The following is a 19224-nucleotide window of genomic DNA, read 5'->3' on the forward strand; positions in this document are numbered from 1 at the left end:
GGCTCAAGGGGTTGAATGGCCTGCTCCTGCTCATCATGATCCTATATTGGGAATGCAAAACACATGCAAAATGTTAGATGCGTATAATGGGCCAAGTTCTAAATACCTCAGCATTACTGAGTACAACCAGCTGAAAAGCAGAAGTAAAAGTGCTGACAAGCCCATTTCTTCCCAGCATTAATCCAGCAAAATACCAGGGTTAAATGGTTATAGAACCAGTCTTCTGATGTTCCTGCTGTCGATTGAATAGTGCCAACATTCACTGTAACATCAGCAGCACCTTCCAAACCCAGGGGTTGCCTAATCTGAGACACTGTATAACACTGGCCATTGATAAGTACAAGCTTCTGCTGAGATTTGTTCTATCCCAAAGGGTCAGTGTTTAAAAATAAAGGGTTGCCAATTTAAAACAGAGATGAGGTGAAATTTTTTTCACTCAGAGGGTCGAGTGTCTTTGGAACTGTCTTCCTGAAAAGGCAGTGGAAGCAGAGTCTTTGAATAGTTTTAAGGCACAGGTTGAGATTCTTGGTAAGCAAGGGGGTGATAGGTTATTGGGGGTAGGTGGGATGCAGATTTCTGGTTACTATCAGATCAGCCATGATCTTATTAAACAGTGGAGCAGGCTCGAGGGACCAAGTGGCCTACTCCTGCTCCTTGTTCTTATGTTCATATGTTCAAAGATATTCTCAAAGTGTGAAATCCCTCCTCCTCATCGTTTCTCCAGTGAAATGTACTGCATGGATTGTAAGGATTATGTAAAAACGAACATTTGGGGACAGACTTGAACTCAGGACACTAAAAAAGGCAGAATTTATTTTAAAATCATCTCAATTAACATAAGTATTGAATCATTTGATACGAATACACAATTTACAAAAGCATTTCATAGTGTATTGCCACAAAATCTGATCGAGAATACAAACTAAAACACACTGAAAGACCAATGATATTGCCACCTGGAGTTTGCCAACATGAGGTGTGAGGGCAGCACTACACTGCCATGTGTTGTCACAGTCTGAAAGTACACATACATGTATAAAAGGCTGCGTCTGCTGCCAATGCTGTGCTTGCACAGTTGTATGCTGATGACAGGTCCGGGTTAATGGCCGCCATATTGGGGGCAATGTGCAGCTGGGCGCACGTGTGTGGTCATCACTGGCAGCAGGAGGAGGGAATGTTGTGAATTTCTATCCTGGACTGGAGTTCATGGATTTTGGAAACTCCTTTTACAGGGGGTTAGAAGGGAAGGATTTGCAGACAGGAAACTGAAATCCTTTCCATGTGGGATATTTTATTGCAGTCATGTTGGTGAATGTTTCTAAACTGTCTCACTATCCCAGTATTGTATTTAGATTGACTTTTGCTGTAAGTGCTAGACTATTTTGCCTCATCTAGCACTCACAGTAACATACTATCCCAGTAATGTAAGTGGATTGTAAGACAAGAATTTAGAAACACTCACCAACATGACTGCAATAAAATATCCCACAAGGAAAGGTTTTTAGTTTCCCATCTGCAAATCCTTCCCTCCCCCTTCTGCCACTCTGAGTTCCAGACTGCAGGCTCCAACAGTGACATCATTGGGTTTCTGCACATGCACAGACCAGTGCATATGCGCCAATGGGTACTGGTGGCCATCTTGCATTGGCAGGAGACACAGCATGTATAAAATGCACAGGGCAGCTCCAGACATGGGGAGCTGGTGGTAAAGTCGCTGGACTAGTAATCTAGAGATCTAAATTAATGCTCTGGGGATACTGGTTCAAATCTCACCAAAGAAGCTGGTGGAATTTAAATTCAATGAATAAGTCTGGAATATAAAGCTAGTCTTAGTAATGGGTACATGAAACTATCATTAATTGTTGTAAAACCCATCTGGTTTGCTAATGTCCTCAAGGGAAGGAAATCTGCTGTCCTTACCCCATGTGGCTCCAGACCCACAGCAATGTGATTGACTCTTAGCTGCCCTCTGAAATGACATAGTCATTCAGTTCAAGGGCAAATAGGGATGGGCAACAAATGCTGACTTTGCCAGCAATGCCCACATCCCATGGAAAAAAAACACACGTGAAGCACGCTACATACTTTGACCAACTGTACCAGCCATCTGTGTTTTAACAATAAGAGCAGCAGCTTGTATTCAGGACTAGCGACGCTGGATTAATAATCTCAAGAGTGGGAGTTCAAATCCTACCCTGGCAGCTTTGAGTCCAGTTTAAAAAAAAAGTCTGGATATCAAAGGTTGGTCCCAGTAAAGGTGACCATGAAGCTGTGGGATTTACTAATGTCCATCAGGGAACACAATCTGCCGTCCTTACCCGGTCTGGCCTCTAAGACCTGGTTCCACAGCAATGTAGTTAACTGGTCGATGCCCAGTTGTATAATTACAACAATGAAGCGATCGTCCACATGGACAGCTGCAGTGATAAATGCTGGTCAACGCCTGTGATGCTCGCATCCCTGAACGAATAAGGGGAGCAGATCTAAAAACAAAAAACTGCGGATGCTGGAAATCCAAAACAAAAACAGAATTACCTGGAAAAACTCAGCAGGTCTGGCAGCATCGGCGGAGAAGAAAAGAGTTGACGTTTCGAGTCCTCGTGACCCTTCCACAGATCATCTGTTCCTCGTGATTTTAAATGTCCAGGACCCGTTTAACGAGTCTTTGCAGCACATGAATGGTCTGCGGGTCTGATCCTGAACTCTGAGAGGATAATGACATCGACAACTGGTTGACAATGTCTCTCAAACATTGTTCGATCGCTTTTAGATCTGCATCAAACTGGAGACAATCCTCCCTGGTCGCCATGCGATCGCAGAGATTTCTGAGCTCCATGCTGAGCTAGAGGGGAAAAGAGCAAACAGAAAACGTCGCTAAAATCACACGCAATTTCTGGCACGAAATTCACTCGCAGTAAAACGGTTTAAACCCTGTTTTAGATTTAAAAAAATAATTCTAGGGTTTAATTCCAGAGTCGGTGGTAGGTACTTTAAGGGACGGCTTTGTCTGCATTTATTCTGTTAAAGGTTGCTGATGAATTGCAAAACAAAAACAATCCAAAATGTTTTCACTGAGCAACATGTGCACCTTACCTTAACCTCCGCGTGGAAGCGTGGCTCTTGCAACCGAGACAAGCAGTTTTGCTCCTGGTCTAATAACTCTGAAGTGAAGCCTATGAAGCGGGTTAACCTGCTCTCCCTGGCGACCTGTAGGATCGTTCTCCGTTTGCTGGACGGGACTGGTTCCTGGGTGCTGGAGCCGGGCTCGGAGCTGTTCCGAGCCGTGTTGTGCTGCTCTGTGCGGGGTTGCTCTGGACCAAGGTGCCGCTGATCCTGAAGGTATTGGTGCAGGGTTGTCAAAGCGCACTGCTGGTGGGCAATGCAGGCTTGCAGGACACTCTGCATTCTCCAGGTCCTCACTGTTGGATTGAGTTTAAGGCGGGGGGGGGGGGGTCGTTGCTTTACAGAAAGGGTATTTTGCCGAGCGGGCTAGCCACTTTTGGACCTGTTGGCTCCGCCCCCGCTACTCTACAGATCCTTTCCGCCCAATCAGTTTCATTTGATTGAACTTAATGAATGCAAATTGTCTGTAGTGGATAGATGTTATGCTGGAATCGGTTAATCAAATTTGCATAGGTTTGTTAAAATTACAATCCAGTTATTGACCTTTTGACAATCCGACAGTGTTCCCCTTAGAGAGAATTTAAATGGCTCTTGTATCATTAATCTGCTGAGGATTCTCTCCCAAGAAGAGATTGGGATTTTCCCCCCTAGGTATCCTGGCCATTATTTATATTCTGTCCAAGGTCATGGGGAAAGGTCGCTGTCTAAGACCTTTCTGCCACACCGCAATGAGAGGCTGGGGAAGGTATAGACCCCTCAGGCTGTACGGCTCACAATGAATGTCTGCTTTGAATACTAATTGTATTATAATTGTATTGAAGCACCTCAGAGTGCAACATGATGTATGTTGAACTTGGCCTAAATAGCCAAGTGGTTATGGTACTGGGCTTGTAACCCCAAGATCAAGAATTCAAATCTCATAATGGCAAACTATAAAACAATGATGTATGTTGATAACTCCAAAACCATTGGCTGATTGTCTGTAGTGACCATATTGAAATGATTGTAATATTCATTGATTGTATTGATGCATCTCGTGATCCATGTGTAGAAGTTGAATCTGATTGTACTATTGTGATTTTGGAATGTTCTTCCAGATATTTTATGAATAAAGTATATATTTGAAAAAAAAATTCTATCCAAGGTCATCGCCAATCAGGTCAAGTCCAGCCTGGAATTGGTGATCCACCCTGACTAGACCTGCACTGTGCCGGGCAGGAAGATCTCTGACAGCCTCGTGCTGCTCAGGGATACGATTGCCTATGTACAGGACAGGGGTGTGGACACCTGCCTCATCAGCCTGGATCAGGAGAAGGCCTTTGACAGAATATCGCACACCTACATGGTGGATGTGTTCTCCAAAATGGGGTTTGGGGAGGGAATTCACAATTGGATCCAACTGCTCTACACTAACATCAGTAGTACAGTCTCAATCGATGGGTGGGAATCAGATAGCTTTCCGATTAAATCTGGAGTCAGGCAGGGCTGTCCTCTCTTGCCTGTTCTTTTCGTGTGTTGCATAGAACCCTTTGCTGTGTCCATCAGGAAGGATCCGGGCATAAGAGGAATGACAATCCCAGGCAGTGGAGGCACTCAGGTCAAAGCCTCCCTGTACATGGACGATGTCGCCATCTTCTGCTCGAATCCGCTGTCGGTGCGCAGACTGATCCACATCTGCGATCAGTTCGAACTGGCCTCGGGAGCCAAGGTAAATCGTGGGAAGAGCAAGGCCATGTTCTTTGGGAACTGGGCTGACCGATCCCTTGTCCCCTTCACCATCAGGGCTGACGGCCTGAAGGTGCTGGGGATATGGTTCGGAGGGACCGGGGCATGCGTTAGAAACTGGAAGGAGCGAGAGGCTATGGTGAAAAGAAAACTGGACGTGTGGGGGCGACGCTCCCTCTCCATTGTGGGTAAGAACCTGGTCATCAGGTGTGAGGCACTCTCGCTGTTGCTGTACGTGGCGCAGGTCTGGCCCATTCCACACTCCTGCACGATGGTGATCACCCGAGCCATCTTTCGCTTTATCTGGAAGTCGAAAATGAATCGTGTTCACAGGGACACGATGTACAAGCCTCTAGATAAAGGGGGAAAAATGTACCCAACATCGCCCTCATACTGATGGCCGCCTTTGTGTGTGGCTGCATCAAGCTGTGTGTAGACCCTTGGTACACAAACACCAAGTGTCACTACGTGCTGAGGTTCTACCTGTCCCTGGTGTTGCGAAGGATGGGTCTGGCCACGCTGCCGCGGAACGCTCCAAGTATTTGGACCGTGCCATACCACCTGTCCCTCGTGGAAAAATTTATGCAGAGAAACACCTTTGACTACAAGTCCATCTGGCAGTGGTCGGCACATAACATCTTAGAGGCCCTGTGGGAAAAGGAGAGGGCGGATCCTGTGGGATGGTTCCCCGAGCAGACTGTCAAAATCATTTGGCAGAATGCCTCATTGCCAGAATTTTCCAACAAGCACCAAGACGTAGCTTGGCTGGTGGTGAGAAAGGCCTCCCCGGCAGATCCTTCCTACACACCAGGAGTCTCACCCCCTCCACACGTTACCTTCGAGGTGGCTGTGGTGGGGACGAGACCGTTGTTCACCTCCTTGTGGATTGTGCCTTTGCAAAGAAGGTCTGGAGAGAGATGCAGTGGTTTCTGTCGAGGTTCATCCTGAGCAGTTCTGTTACACAGGACTCTGTGCTCTACGGGCTGTTCCCAGGGACACACACCGAGACAAACATCAACTGCAGCTGGAGGATCATCAACTCAGTGAAAGACGCCCTTTGGTCTGCCTGAAACTTGTTAGTCTCCCAGTGCAAAGAGTTGTCCCCGACCGATTGTTGCAGACTGGCACATTCCAAGGTCCAGGACTACGTGCTGAGGGATGCACTAAAGCTTGGGGCAGCCGCTGCAAAGGCGCAATGGGGAAGGATCACTGTCTAAGACCTTTCTGCCATAGCGCACCGAGGGGCTGGGAGACGTATAGACCCCTTGGGCTGTACGGCTCACAATGAATGTCTGCATTGAATACTAATTGTATTATAATTGTATTGAAGCACCTCAGAGTGCAACATGATGTATGGTGATAACTCCAATATTCTGATAACTCCAATTGTCTGATTGTCTGTAATGACCATATTGAAATGATTGGAATATTCATTAATTGTATTGATGCACCTCGTGATCTATGTGTAAAAGTTGAATCTGATTGTACTTTTGTGATGGTGATTTTGAAATGTTTTGGAATGTTCTTCCAGATATTTTATGAATAAAGTATATTTTTCAAAAAAAACCCAACATACACCATTAAAGCACATCATCTGATTATTTGAAGTAAAACCAGAACATTCTGCAAATGCTCAGACCGGGTCTGAGGAGGGAGAAATGGAGGTAACATTTCAGGCCTGTGTTCTTTCATCAGAACTGGAAAGTATAGGAGATGTAACAGGTTTTAAACAAGTACAGATGTAGGAAAGGGAGGAATAGGCCTGATAGGATGGAAAAATAATTGACAAGAGGGATGATGGGGCAAAGCAAAAGGTGATGGGACAAATAAAGAAACAAAAGATGGTTCTAGAGGAGGTGGAAAAGGGAATCGCTGAATCATCAGTAACGGCTGCATCCAAAAAAAATAGAGGCAGTGGTTATGAACTGAAATTGTTAAACTCACTAAGATGAAAGCAAAAAGCTGCAGATGCTGGAAATCCGAAACAAAAACAAAAATACCTGGAAAAACTCAGCAGGTCTGGCAGCATCTGGGGAGAGGCACACAGTTAACGTTTCGAGTCCGTATGACTCTTCATCAGAATTAAGGAAAAATAGAAAAGAGGTGAAATATAAGCTGGTTTAAGGGGGGATGGGACAGGTAGAGCTGGATAGAGGGCCAGTGATAGGTGGAGATTGCCAAAAGATGTCATAGACAAAAGGACAAAAAGTTATTGACAGTGGTGATATTATCTAAGGAATGTGCTAATGGTGACATTAAGAGTAGAAAGCAGGACGAGCAAGGTACAGATAGCCCTAGTGGGGGTGGGGTGGGGGGAAGGGATTGAAATAGCTTAAAAGGTAGAGATTAAACAATGGATGAAAATACATTTAAAAATAATGGAAATAGGTGGAAAAAAAAATCTATATAAATTATTGGAAAAAGGGGGATTGGAAAGAGGATGGGAATGGAGGAAAGAGTTCATAATCTAAAATTGTTGAACTCAATATTCAGTCTGGAAGGCTGTAAAGTGCCTAGTCGGAAGATGAGGTGCTGTTCCTTCAGTTTGTGTTGAGCTTCACTGGAACATTGCAGCAGGCCAAGGATGGACATGTGGGCAAGAGAGCAGGGTGGAGTGTTGAAATGGCAAGCGGCAGGGAGGTCTGGGTCATGCCTTCGGTCACTGTTGTTGAACAGGCTGGAGGTGGCGGAAATGGTGGAGGACGTTCCTTTGAATGTTGTGCAAATGAGGACAAAGGGAATCATATGATTCTGAGAGAAAGGGCAACGGGTGAGTGCAGAAGTGTAGGAAATGGAACTAACTCAGTCAAGGCCCTGTCAACAACAGTGGTGGGGGAGCCCTTGGCTGATGATGTATCAGAATTGCTGATGTGAAAGCTGGCATTGGAAGAACTGATATGAATGACTGTCATGAAGCTATTAATGTGTATAATATTTTGGAAAATATTTTTATTTTAAAATATCTGCAGATATGTTTTAATTGGATTAAAGCCAGCTAGTCTGGGTGCTTTTATATGCTGTAGTTTTGATATGTAAAAGAGATAGAGTGCATTTGCATTTTTTCAATACAGCATTCAAGAAGTGGGGTGAAAATTGATGCCTTTCTAGCAGCTACAAGCCATATGTTTATATTACCAATAAAATTGCTAATATGAAAGGGGTTTCATTGTTGAAAGGTGAAGTTCAAAGAGGTTGTTGATACAATGAGAATTAACATTCAGTGGGGCTGGTAGGTATAACTTCAGTAGTTTTCGGGTGTGCAGGCAGGGGCAATGTGAGATCAAAAGGCAGCTGCAAGCCTCCAACTGGCTCCACGGTGAAAAGAACCTCATTTTAAATTTGTAAGGTGAAAATGCTTTGCCTGGTATTTGGTTGAGTCTATGGGTTGCTGTTGCCTTAATGGAGATTATTTTGAGAATTTGTTAAAAGTTAGGATAGTAGTAATTTGTAGCCATGTGTATATATATTTTAACCAGTGTAAATTCCTAAAATGTTTCATTTAGTTCAATGTAAAGCCTCGAAACCTAGTGGTCTGCTTCCCGAGTTTAGAGTCACATCTCAAACATAACACTTAAAATTATGACAGTTGTTTAAAGTTTCCCTCTGGGATTTTTTTGAATAACTCCGCTTTACCAACTGCATCGGCCATAACAGAGACAGAGAAATTGGGAGAATGGACATTGGGAGAATAGAGTCCTGACAGTAAGCAGGTTTGAATGAAATGAAGTGATCGTAGCTGTGGGATTAGAGTGGATATGGATCAGCATCTAGTTATTGGGTAGTTTATGGGACCTTGTGAAGCAAATTGCTTAATAATTGTTTTGGGATGACCAGATTTTGTGAAAGATGTTACACAATTGTTTTTCTTAAACATGGTTGGAAGTATTTGATTTGTGTTGTGTTGATTCTGTGTAGAGCATCTCTTTACATTGTTCAGCTCTGACTCTTCCTTTCCCCAACTTCTCTCCAACTGCTAAATAGAGTTCCCATTGACTTCCTCAGCTGCCTGGATTACATTTCTTTCCACTTTGCTCCATATAAGGATTTCATTCCTTTTTCCTAATTTCTCCATCTCTGTTGCCTCTGCTCTTCCACACAAGAGCTTCTGCAATGCTCCCTCTCTCTATCCCAGTATTACTGGCTAGTGATCAGGGCTGAAACCCTGGCTGATCTTTCCTCCATCTATGCCTGGTCTGTGAGTAAAGATCAGGGTTAATATCACATTGCCAGCCGTCTCCAAATACCTTGAAAGCTCTAGGGATAGAAGATTAATCTTAGGGACACTGCTGCTGGCAATCCTAGGAAAAGCAGACTTTACATTCACAGTTCACACCTGTGGTTCTCACCTGTGTACATTCTTCACCAAAACTGGATGAGCAGCAATTTCCCCCAATTAAATATTGGGGAGACTGAAACATTGTCTTCTGTTTCCACTCAAAGCTCCTCTTCCCAGCCACCAACTCCATCCCTCTTCCTGGTAACTGTCTAAAATGTTCATAACATTGGTGTGACATTTGACTCTGAAATGAGCTTCTAATCTCAAATCCATGTCATTACAAAGACCATCTATTTCTGCCACCATAACATTAACCGACCCCACCTCACCTTAGCTCATTGGCTGCTGAAACCCTGATCCATGCCTTCATTACCACTAGACTTGACTATTCCAATGCATAGTTGACTGATTTCCCACATTCTGCCCTCTCTACACTTCATATCATCCAAAACTATGCTGCTTTTGTCATTGCTCACCCTAAGTCCTGTTCACCTATCGTCGTCGTTATTGACGTGTCATGTTCCTGTGCTGGCTGATCTACACTCATTTGCATAGATTTTCAAATCCCTCCATGGCCTGACCCCTTTGTATCTCTGTAATCTTCTCCAGCCACACAACCTTTTGTGATATCTGTGTTCATCTACTTCCACTACTTCATTGACTTTCTACCTCTACTACTCTTGAGTATCCCTGATTTTAATCGCTTCACCACTGGTCGCCATATCTGGGCCCTAAGCTCTAGAATTCCCTCCTTAAATCTCTCCAACTCTCTCAGTGCTTCTTTAAGGCATTCCTTAAAATCTACCTCTTTTAGATATCAGCACTCATATTGCCTTATGTGCCTCAGTGTCAAATTTTGCTTTATAATGCTCCTGTGAAGTGCCTTGGGGTGTTTCATTAGGTTAAAGGCTCTATATCAATATAAGCTGCTGATGTTGCTTGTTTTCCTTGGGTTCCTGGTTTTTGGAACTCCTTGCACAGCAGCTGCTGGCATGAAACCGCCAGCAGAAATACTCAACAACAGGGACTAAATAAGGGAAATGAAATAAGATTTGCAAACTGTGAGCAAGTGTCACATGATCATCGTTCCTGGAATATTTCCAATCAGTGTTGGCAACCCTAGTGCCTTGTGAACTGGGGGTAAGTTTGGATGCAGAAGAATGGCTGTTGAGATGAATTTTGGGGACACGATGCTCTGTTGAATCCAAACAGCCCATTTTGATTTTTGTTTAAAAAAAAAATCTATCGATTGGAAGGTTTGAAAGTGCTTCACATGAAGTGGAATGCGTGCTGTATAATATAAAAATGCAAAGCTTTCTCAAGGGGCGTGCCCCCAACCATCACACACTTAGAAATACAGCATCAATTTTGTGCCTTCATTATTTATATTAACTCTTGGGCTTTCAAACATGTAGGTGTTTCTATTAAAATTTAATTTCTGTATAAGAAAAGAATTGTTTATTTTTTTTAAAATACAGCTGAAAGTACAAAACGTATGTAGCTACTAACTTTTACATTTCATAGATTGATAATCAGAATTGTTCTTTAATTGTCATCTTTTTTGTCAGCTTCCGGGCAGTTTCCTGAGCTCCTCAGTAACCCAATTCCATTTTTGCTTTAACAGTCGGGTTTGCACCGTGTATGTTTTCAATGCAGGGTTCCTTTAAGAGAGACTGTACCAACTCGCGCACATGGGGGGGGGGGGGTGTAAATTCTATTTGTCATCATGGATAAACAGTGGATAAACATGGATAAAAATGGGTGGGCTCTTTGCTGGTTTGGTTCCATGATACGACTGCAGTCAATTGAATTGATTTTCGTTGGCCTCCCTCCGCCTCTGTCGGCCAGGTTTGAAATGATTGTACAGACCGTGCTTCCCCGCCCCCCCCCCCCCCCCAGGCCGTGCAATGAACTGCGGCAGGTTGGCGCCATTCTGAGCGAGGAACCTTGTAACAATCTGGAGCTGCAAGATTGTGTCACTGAACAGATACAATCTCAGGCTGCGCCCCCTTTTCCCCAGAGCCTGGCACCAGGTTGAAAATGCCCAGCCGGAGGAACAGGCGGAATGACTCGCACTGTGACCAGTGGGTGCTGTTGGCACAAGGTAATCAGAAAATGGCGTTGGCCGAGCAGGAGGATTCAGCTAAAAGCAAAATGCTGGAAATCTGAAGCAAGGACAGAAATTGCTGGAACAGCTCAGCAGGTCTGACAGCATCTGTGGAGAGAAAGACAGAGTTAACCTTTCGAGTCCAGGTGACTGAAGGTTCTGCTGTTAGTTCAGGCTCAGTTGGTAGCACTCTCCCCCTCTGAGCCAGGTCCCACCCCCACAGACTTGAACACAAAAAAACCCAGACTAATACTCCAGTGCAGTACTGAGCAAGTGCTGCACTGTCCGTGGTGCCCTATTTTGGATGGGACGTTAAACTGAGGCCCTGCTGATAAATGATCCCGTAGCCGTTATTTCGAAAAAGAGCAGGAGTTCTCCCTGACGATCTCTATTCCTCAGTCGGCCTCACTGCAAGCAGATTATCTGGTCTTTATCTCATTGTTTTTTGATGGGATCTGGCTGTGTGGGAATTGGCCGCTGTGTGGGAATTGGCCGCTGTGTTCCCTACTCTACAGTGGCGACCACACTTCCAAAAGTGCTTCATTAGCTGTGAAGCGCTTTAAAGGACATCCTGAGATGGTGAAAAGTTGTGTATAAATGCAAGCACTTTTTGCTTTGTATTTCCAATTGAGAGATCTTTAGAAAAATGTTTTAGTTTTGTTTCCTCTTTTGTTTGTTGCTATGTGCAGTAAAAATGCCTCTTGTACCCTGCTGGTAAGAAGAATGTCTTGATAATGTAGTACAGTCCTAGAGTCCAGAGCAGAACACAGGGATGGGAGGGAGACAGTTCCCCTTCAGGAGCCACTCTAACTCCTATGTTCTCTGCCAGCGCCTCTTTCACCAGAATACTTAGCAACAGACCTAGTCCTTCAGAAAACAGGAACTAGAAACTCACAAGTATTTAATTTATCACATTAACTCCTTGTATATACTAAAAAGGTAAGCTGAGAGTGACTGCCTTTGACATCAGGGCCGCATTTGACAGAGTGTGGCATCACCTAGCAAAACTTGAGTCAATGGGAATCAGGGGGAAAACTCTCCACTGGTTGGAGTCATACTGAGCACAAAGGAAGATGGTTGTGATTGTTGGAGGTCAGTCATCTCAGCTCCAGGACATCGCTGCAGGACTTCCTCAGGGTAGTGTCCTTGGCCCAACCTTTTTCAGCTGCTTCATCAATGATCTTCCATCATAAGGTCAGAAGGGGGGGATTTTTGCTGATGTTTGCACAATGTTCAGCACCATTTCAACCCCTCATACTGAAGCAGTCCATGTCCAAATGCAGCAAGACCTGGACACTATCCAGGCCTGGGCTGCCAAGTAACATTCACACCCCCATAAGTGCCAGGCAATGACCATCTCCAACAAGAGAGAACCTAATCATCGCTCTTTGACATTCAATGGCATTACCATCACTAAATCCCCCACTATCAACATCCTGAGAGTTACCATTGACCAGAAACCGAACTGGACTAGCTATATAAATACTGTGGCTACAAGAGCAGGTCAGAGACTAGGAATCCTGCAGCAAGTAACTCACCTCCTGACTCCCCAAAGCCTGTTCACCAACTACAAAGCACAAGTCAGGAGTGTGATGGAATACTTCCCATTTCCCTGGATGAGTGCAGCTCCCACAACACTCAAGAAGCTTAACACCTTCCAGGACAAAGCAGACTGCTTGATTGGCGCCACATCCACAAACATTCACTCCCTCCACTACCGACACTCAGTAGCAGCAGTGTGTACCATCTACAAGATGCACTGCAAGAATTCACCAAGGCTCCTTAGACTGTACGTTCCAAACTTATAATCGCTATCTCTAGATGCGCAAGGGCAGGTAGATAGATGGGAATGCCACCACCTGGAAGTTTCCCTCCAAGTCACTCATTATCCTGATTTGGAAACATATATCACCATTCATTCACTGTCCCTTCCTAACAGCACTGTGGATGTACCTACACCATATGGACTGCAGTGGTTCAAGGAGGCAGCTCACCACCACATTCTAATGGGCAGCTAGGGATGGGCAATAAATGTTGGCCTGGCCTGTGAAGCCCACATCCTGTGAATGAATTTTAAAAAGCTCCTAAGTAAAAATATACAATATATATCTCAATAAATATATAGTCGCTAAATAAAGATTTTTAAATATATAATCCCTAAATATAGATATTTTTTATGTTATAGGCCTTAAATATTGATTGTATACATATGTAATATAATCCTTTAAAAGTAGATATTTAAGTATATACAGTAGTCCCTAAATGTAGATTTGTTCAAATATTTTAATGTTTTATTCCTGTAATTTTGGAATACATGACAGGTGCAACAGGAAAAATATAAGAGAAAGAGGCCAACCTGTACAGGAAAATGGCTCTCATAGTTTAAACGTTCATGTAACCAGAGGCAAAATTAAGTTGAGCAGAAGTATTGTTAAAGTATTGTATAAGTTAGGAAGTTTTGTGGTGGGCATCGACGAGGGCTAAAATGAGGAAAGCCATAAAGGGCCTCGTCAGTCCCCACGTAGGCACATATGTCTGTGACAGCCTTCTGTCTCGTGAGGTGATGGTTTGCGCCATCGTGGTCAACTCTGTTAAGCATCGCCTGATGTGCAGACACATACGGTTTTGACCAGAATAGCAAAGTCATGTAATTTAGGAAAGGTATTGGATCTGATTTTTCAGAGGAAGTGAGTATTTCTTATTTTTAATTTATTCTTGGGACTTAGCATTGCTGACATTTATTGTCCATCCTTTAATTGCTCTTGAGAAGGTGGTGGACCACCTTTAATTGCTATTTGGTGGCAGTTTAATATAACCAAGCTTTCTAGAGAAATTGAGAGTAAAGCACAGTGGCATGGGACTGCAGACATATGTACATTAGTTAGTTGTATATGTTGTATACATATATTTTACATCCAGGTGTAAAACCAGTGCTGAGGAATGCCAGCCTCTTGTCAAATTTGCCCAGTTGTTATTTCCAAATCAGTTTACTGCCTGAGTGTTAAGTTGAATCCCCTCAATATGTTATCAAGCTGTGATGATTCACTGTTCTCTGGTAATGCTGCAAATTGTGTTTTGATTTGACTGCCCATGTCCAGCTGTACAAGAGATAACCGATGATGTTTCAATTTAAAAACTGGCTACCCATGCAACAGAAAGAGAGAAATACAACCAGTGAAAAGCTGGTGCTGACATTTTCCCAGTTTGGATGTCTCTTTATCCCGGGTTAACCCATAAACTGATCAATGGGATTTTGTTAACAATAGCGTACACCTGCTCCTTTATGCCAATTGGGGCAGTTACCGGTGAGAACCCAAAATAATGGGTCTCCGCAGCCTGTAAGAATACACTAAAATTGGCACCGTCTCCCATAAAGAGATCTGTGATGGCCCACACTCAGGAGACCCCCTAATAGCTCATTGTTTGTCCTGAGTGTAGTTGAGCTGTGCATGTCAGCAGATCCTAAGATTGATCTGTCATCTCTGCTTGGTTAGTCAGTTGTAATTTGGGTGCCGATTTGAGGCGATCCAAGTGGCTGCAGATTGTCTCTAGATCCTTGCCCACAGTTTTCCACTTTAAATTTCTGCGTGGGGATCTGGTGAAATCAGGATTGGCCTTAACTGCGATGGGCACCTTTGTGGGCAGATTGCCTGTCAACACTCACCATTAAGACCCTCACATGAATATTGTCCACCGGGGCTTGGTAACAGATGGATCCTGGGGAACTGTGCTTCGCTGTACATCTGCATGGCTTTGTGATCTGTGTCGCTTTTTCCCAATTATAAATCACTTCGGCCATTTAGCCTGGATGAGGACAGCTCTGTATAGTTTGCGATTTTTGGTTACCTTCTGACCACAGGAGACAGGGGAATGGATTACTTGCTGGCACTCTTCCCTTACAGTCTCCTCCTTTTTATTCTTCATTTGTTTGCAGACTCTGGTGATCAGCCTAATACTCGCGCTTCCTTTTATCAGCGAATCATAGACTGGTACAGAACAGAAGGAGACCATTCGTCCCAGCATGCCTATGCCATCTCTTCTTAAAAAGCTGTCCAGCTGTCTAATTCCTTTCTGAACATTACTGGTGAATCTGCTTTGACCACCCTTTCATTTTAGTACATTCTAGGTCTTAACAAGTTGCTGTGTTAAAACAATTTCCCCTTGGCTCCCCTCAGGTCCTTTTGCTAATTCACATGTCCTCTGATTATTGATCCTCCAGCCAGTGGAAACAATTTCTCCATATTTTATTCTATCAAAACACATCATTATTTTGAACGCCACTATTAAATCCCCATTTAACCTTCCTGCTGTTAAGAGAACAGTTGCAGCTTCTCCACTTTCTTGCCATGAAAGGCCCCTCATCCCTGGTACCAGTTTAGTAAATCTCCTTTGCACTCTTTCATTGCCCAGGGCTTGGGATCAGACCCCATAAGACTAACTGCAGTGCTTTCTTCTACAAGTGGCCTTCACAGTCCAGAGGTTTCTATGACATCCTTTGGATAAGTTTTTAGATCTTTCATACATCAAAGTTCTGTTTTCTTGCTGCACCATTGGTGGTGGTGCTTTCAGCAGCTGAAGGTCTGGAATTCCCTCCCTAAACCTCTCCACCTTTCTTCCTCTCTCTTTCTCTCTCTCTCCACTTTTAAGATGCCCCTTAAAGCCCACCTCTTTGACCAAGCTTTGGGTCACCTGCCCTAATTTTTTAGTGTGAGTTGGTGTCATATTTTGTCTGATTGCGCTCCTGTGAAGCACCATGGTACATTTTACTGTGCTAAAGTTGCTAAGTAAATGCAAGTTTGTGGTGGTGGATTTATACTGTAATTTCAGGAACAGTGTGGGGTGCCCTGCAGGAGGTGCGCCCCATACCTCAGGCGAACTTCAGTGCGCCAGGTAGTTTCCTGAGTTACAGAATTGCCTCGTTGAGGTACACTCCAAATTGCCTTGCAGCAACACAAGTGGCAATAGAGATCCGGTCTCCGACAAGGCCACATCCCAGTTTTTCATGTGCGGAAAGATAAGTTGAGCATGCTGACCAGTCGACATCAGAGATCTGCTCACTTTTCTGAGGTGAGGCCACAGCCTGAGGGTGGTGTTGTCAACAGAACCTTGCTCTGTATAGCTGATTGATTTAGATTTGCTTTTTCTACCTTATCTTTTCTGTTTCAGAGTCTGCCGTTCATGCACCAGAGAAGGCTGACTGCGGGCCTGTTTTTACCAGACTACGTAATCCCAAAACAGGCAAGTAGATCAGTACAGTGTGATCAGGCTTCACATACATACGGGTAATCGTTTATTAGTATGAAAGACACCAAATTCATCTTTTTGTATTCATCCACAGGATGTGGGCTTCGCTGGCTGGGCCAGCATTTATTGCCCATCCCTAGTTGTCCTTGAGAAGGTGATGGTGAGCTGCCTTCTTGAACCGCTGCAGTCCATGTGGTGTAGGTACACCCACAGTGCTGTTGAGAAGGGGGTTCCAGGATTTTGACCTAACGATAGTGAAGGAACAGCGATATATTTCCAAGGCAGGATGGGGAGTGGCTTGGAGGGGAACTTCCAGGTGGGGTGTTCCCATGTATTAGCTGCCCTTGTCCTTCTAGGTGATAGTGGTCATGGGTTTGGAAGGTGCTGTCTCAGGAGCCTTGGTAAATCCCTGCAGTGCATCTTGTTGATGGTACACACTGCTGCTGTTGTCATTGAGGCAGATGAATGATAAGTTATTTCCTACAAATACAGAACCCTAGCCATAGAGCATTTGCAGTGTAATGCAGTGTTGGGCATGTAGTGAAACATATTAGTAGCCAGTGTATTACAGCATTGTCAGCTACCTGCATTTCAACAGTGACTACACTTGGAAAGAACTCTATTCTCCAAAAGGCTGTGGTTGCTGGGGGACAATTGTATCTTTCAAAACTGAGATTGAGAGTTCTTTTGTTAGGTAAGGATATTGAGAGAAATTAAACCAAAGTGAGTAAATGGAGTTGAGTTGCAAATCTGCAATGATCTAAGCAATTGGTGGAGCAAGTGCAAGGGTCTGAATGGCCTTTTATTATTCATTCATGGGATGTGGGCGTCGCTGGCTAAGCCAGCATTTATTGCCCATCTCTAATTGCCCTTGTTCGGAGGGCATTTAAGAGTCAGCCACGTTGCATCACATGGGAGCCAGACCAAGTAAGGAGAGCAGGATTCCTTCCTAAAGGACATTAATGAACCAGATGGGTTTTTACAACAATCGACAATGGTTTCACAGCCATCATCAGACTTTTAATTCCAGATTTTTATTTAATTCAAATTCCACCATCTGCCATGGGATTCGAGCCTGGGTTCCCAGAGCTTTACCCTGCATTTCTGGATTACTAGTCACTATGCCACTGCCTCCTCCAACTCCTGTTCCTAATAAGCCATCATTACAGAGAATTTATGGCACAAAGTGGGCCAATCAGCCGACCAGGTCCTTGCTGATGTTCATGCTCTACACAGCTTTCTTCCAGACCCTCTTTGTCTAACCCTGACAATTTATCCTTTGATTTCTATCTGCCACGTGTTTATCTAGCTTCCCATCAAATGCTTCTATTCGCAAAACATATTTGTGATATCTTCTTCAGCTCTCTGCCCAAAGGGAAGTCTAACCCACAGCGCCACAACCTCCACCGCAGGTAGGGCAAGGAGGCAGGTCCCGAACCCACTCCAGCCCGGCCGGGGATCGAACCCTGTGCTGTTGGCACTAATCTGGTCCACACTGGCAATCCAGCTAACTGAGCCAACCGGCTCCCTAAGGAGATAGAGCTGCTCTGGCAACACACACTTTTGCATGCATATTGTAGTCCGGAGCTATGCTTACTGGTGGTGGGGGCACCAATTTTCTTTCCATGACATGGCTGACCAGGCATCTCTCCTGCTCTTACCTCCTGCCATTGGTGTATGTTGGAAGGATCAACCTGTTTGGCCGCATTTATTAACACACCTTCCTTGGCTGCCAAACCCTGGAGTGAGACGTGAACCTGGAGCTTCTGACTCAGAGGCCGGGACATCACCCACTGTGCCACAAGACCTCCATATTTGTTGCGTAAACAGCTCAACATAGTTATGTAAGGACTGACACTACCAAGGGAACTGAGATTTTTAAGGTAAGACTTTTAAAATGAAATTCAAGTGGAACAAAGATATCTTCAGGCTTCACTGAAAGCTGGCTATTTAATTGATTGGTCTCATGGTATGAAAGCCTGATTGCTTATATAAGTGCTGGGATGGGAGGGGAGAGAGATTTAACCTTTTGCACTTAGATCTTGCACTATGTTTCCCCTGTGCTTCATGAACAATTCCAATCTCTTTTACACAATTAAATCTCTTCCATTGTCATTGAAGCCCATTTTCTGTTGAATTTGCCCATTCTGTGCTGGCATTAAAGGTGGCACCATTGAATGTTTAAAAGCACAGTAGGCCAGGTCTGCTGCACTTACAGGGGCAGATTGGTAGTTTGGATTGTTAATTGAATGTAGAAAGAATTAGAATATAGATGTTAATTAAATATAGATAGCTGCACAGAAAAGGAAAAGAATTGTGCAGTACCTTTATAGGAACAGGAGAAGGCCATTCAGCCCTTTGATCCTGACCTGCCATTTGGTAAGATTATGTATCCTAATTGCATCCACTATAAAAGCAAAAAATTGAAGATGCTGGGCATTTGATGAAAGATCAACAACCTGAAACGTTAACTCTGTTTTTCTAGCTCCATATCCTTAATACCTTTAACTAACAAATCTGTTGATCTTGTTACGAAAGTGTATGAATTTCATAATATTATTGTGATTTATTGTAAAAGTAGATTAATAGTGGGGTTTGGGTAATTTCTGTGTGTGTGGGATATAATTGAATTGGAGACAGCTGGTCTGGAGGTTTGGAAGTATCAAAAGAAGTTAGGTAGAGAAGGGTCTGAAATGCTAAATACATAAACATGGCTGAAGTCTTAGAACATAAGGTGTGAGGAGGATTT

General features: G+C 44.0%; 2 protein-coding genes across 2 annotated transcripts in view; one reads left to right on the plus strand and one right to left on the minus strand.

The window, feature by feature from the left end:
* Positions 1-1954: 1954 nt before the first annotated feature.
* dleu7 (deleted in lymphocytic leukemia 7) lies at positions 1955-3467 on the minus strand. The gene is made up of 2 exons (XM_041212012.1): positions 3094-3467; positions 1955-2842 (listed from the first exon to the last, which is right to left on the minus strand). The coding sequence occupies exons 1-2, from the start codon at positions 3403-3405 to the stop codon at positions 2636-2638; spliced, it is 519 nt and encodes a 172-aa protein (XP_041067946.1). The 5' UTR covers positions 3406-3467; the 3' UTR covers positions 1955-2635.
* Positions 3468-11027: 7560 nt separating this feature from the next.
* rnaseh2b (ribonuclease H2, subunit B) overlaps positions 11028-19224 on the plus strand; it is a 55946-nt gene continuing 47749 nt past the window's right edge. Inside the window, exons 1-2 of the mRNA XM_041210675.1 lie at positions 11028-11228; positions 16398-16469. Coding sequence (XP_041066609.1) covers positions 11165-11228; positions 16398-16469 — 136 coding nt within the window. The 5' untranslated portion in view covers positions 11028-11164. The remainder of the gene's footprint in view (positions 11229-16397; positions 16470-19224) is intronic.

Source organism: Carcharodon carcharias, chromosome 18 (assembly GCF_017639515.1).
Source record: "Carcharodon carcharias isolate sCarCar2 chromosome 18, sCarCar2.pri, whole genome shotgun sequence".
NCBI lineage: Eukaryota > Metazoa > Chordata > Chondrichthyes > Lamniformes > Lamnidae > Carcharodon > Carcharodon carcharias.

Bases quoted from the DNA above. Each gene is read 5' to 3' on its own strand.
- dleu7 (XM_041212012.1), bottom strand. From the start codon at position 3,405: ATGCAGAGTGTCCTGCAAGCCTGCATTGCCCACCAGCAGTGCGCTTTG. The intron at 2,843-3,093 runs GTAAGGTGCACA...TTTCCCCTCTAG, and splicing joins GCTTCCACGCGGAGGTTAAG to CTCAGCATGGAGCTCAGAAA.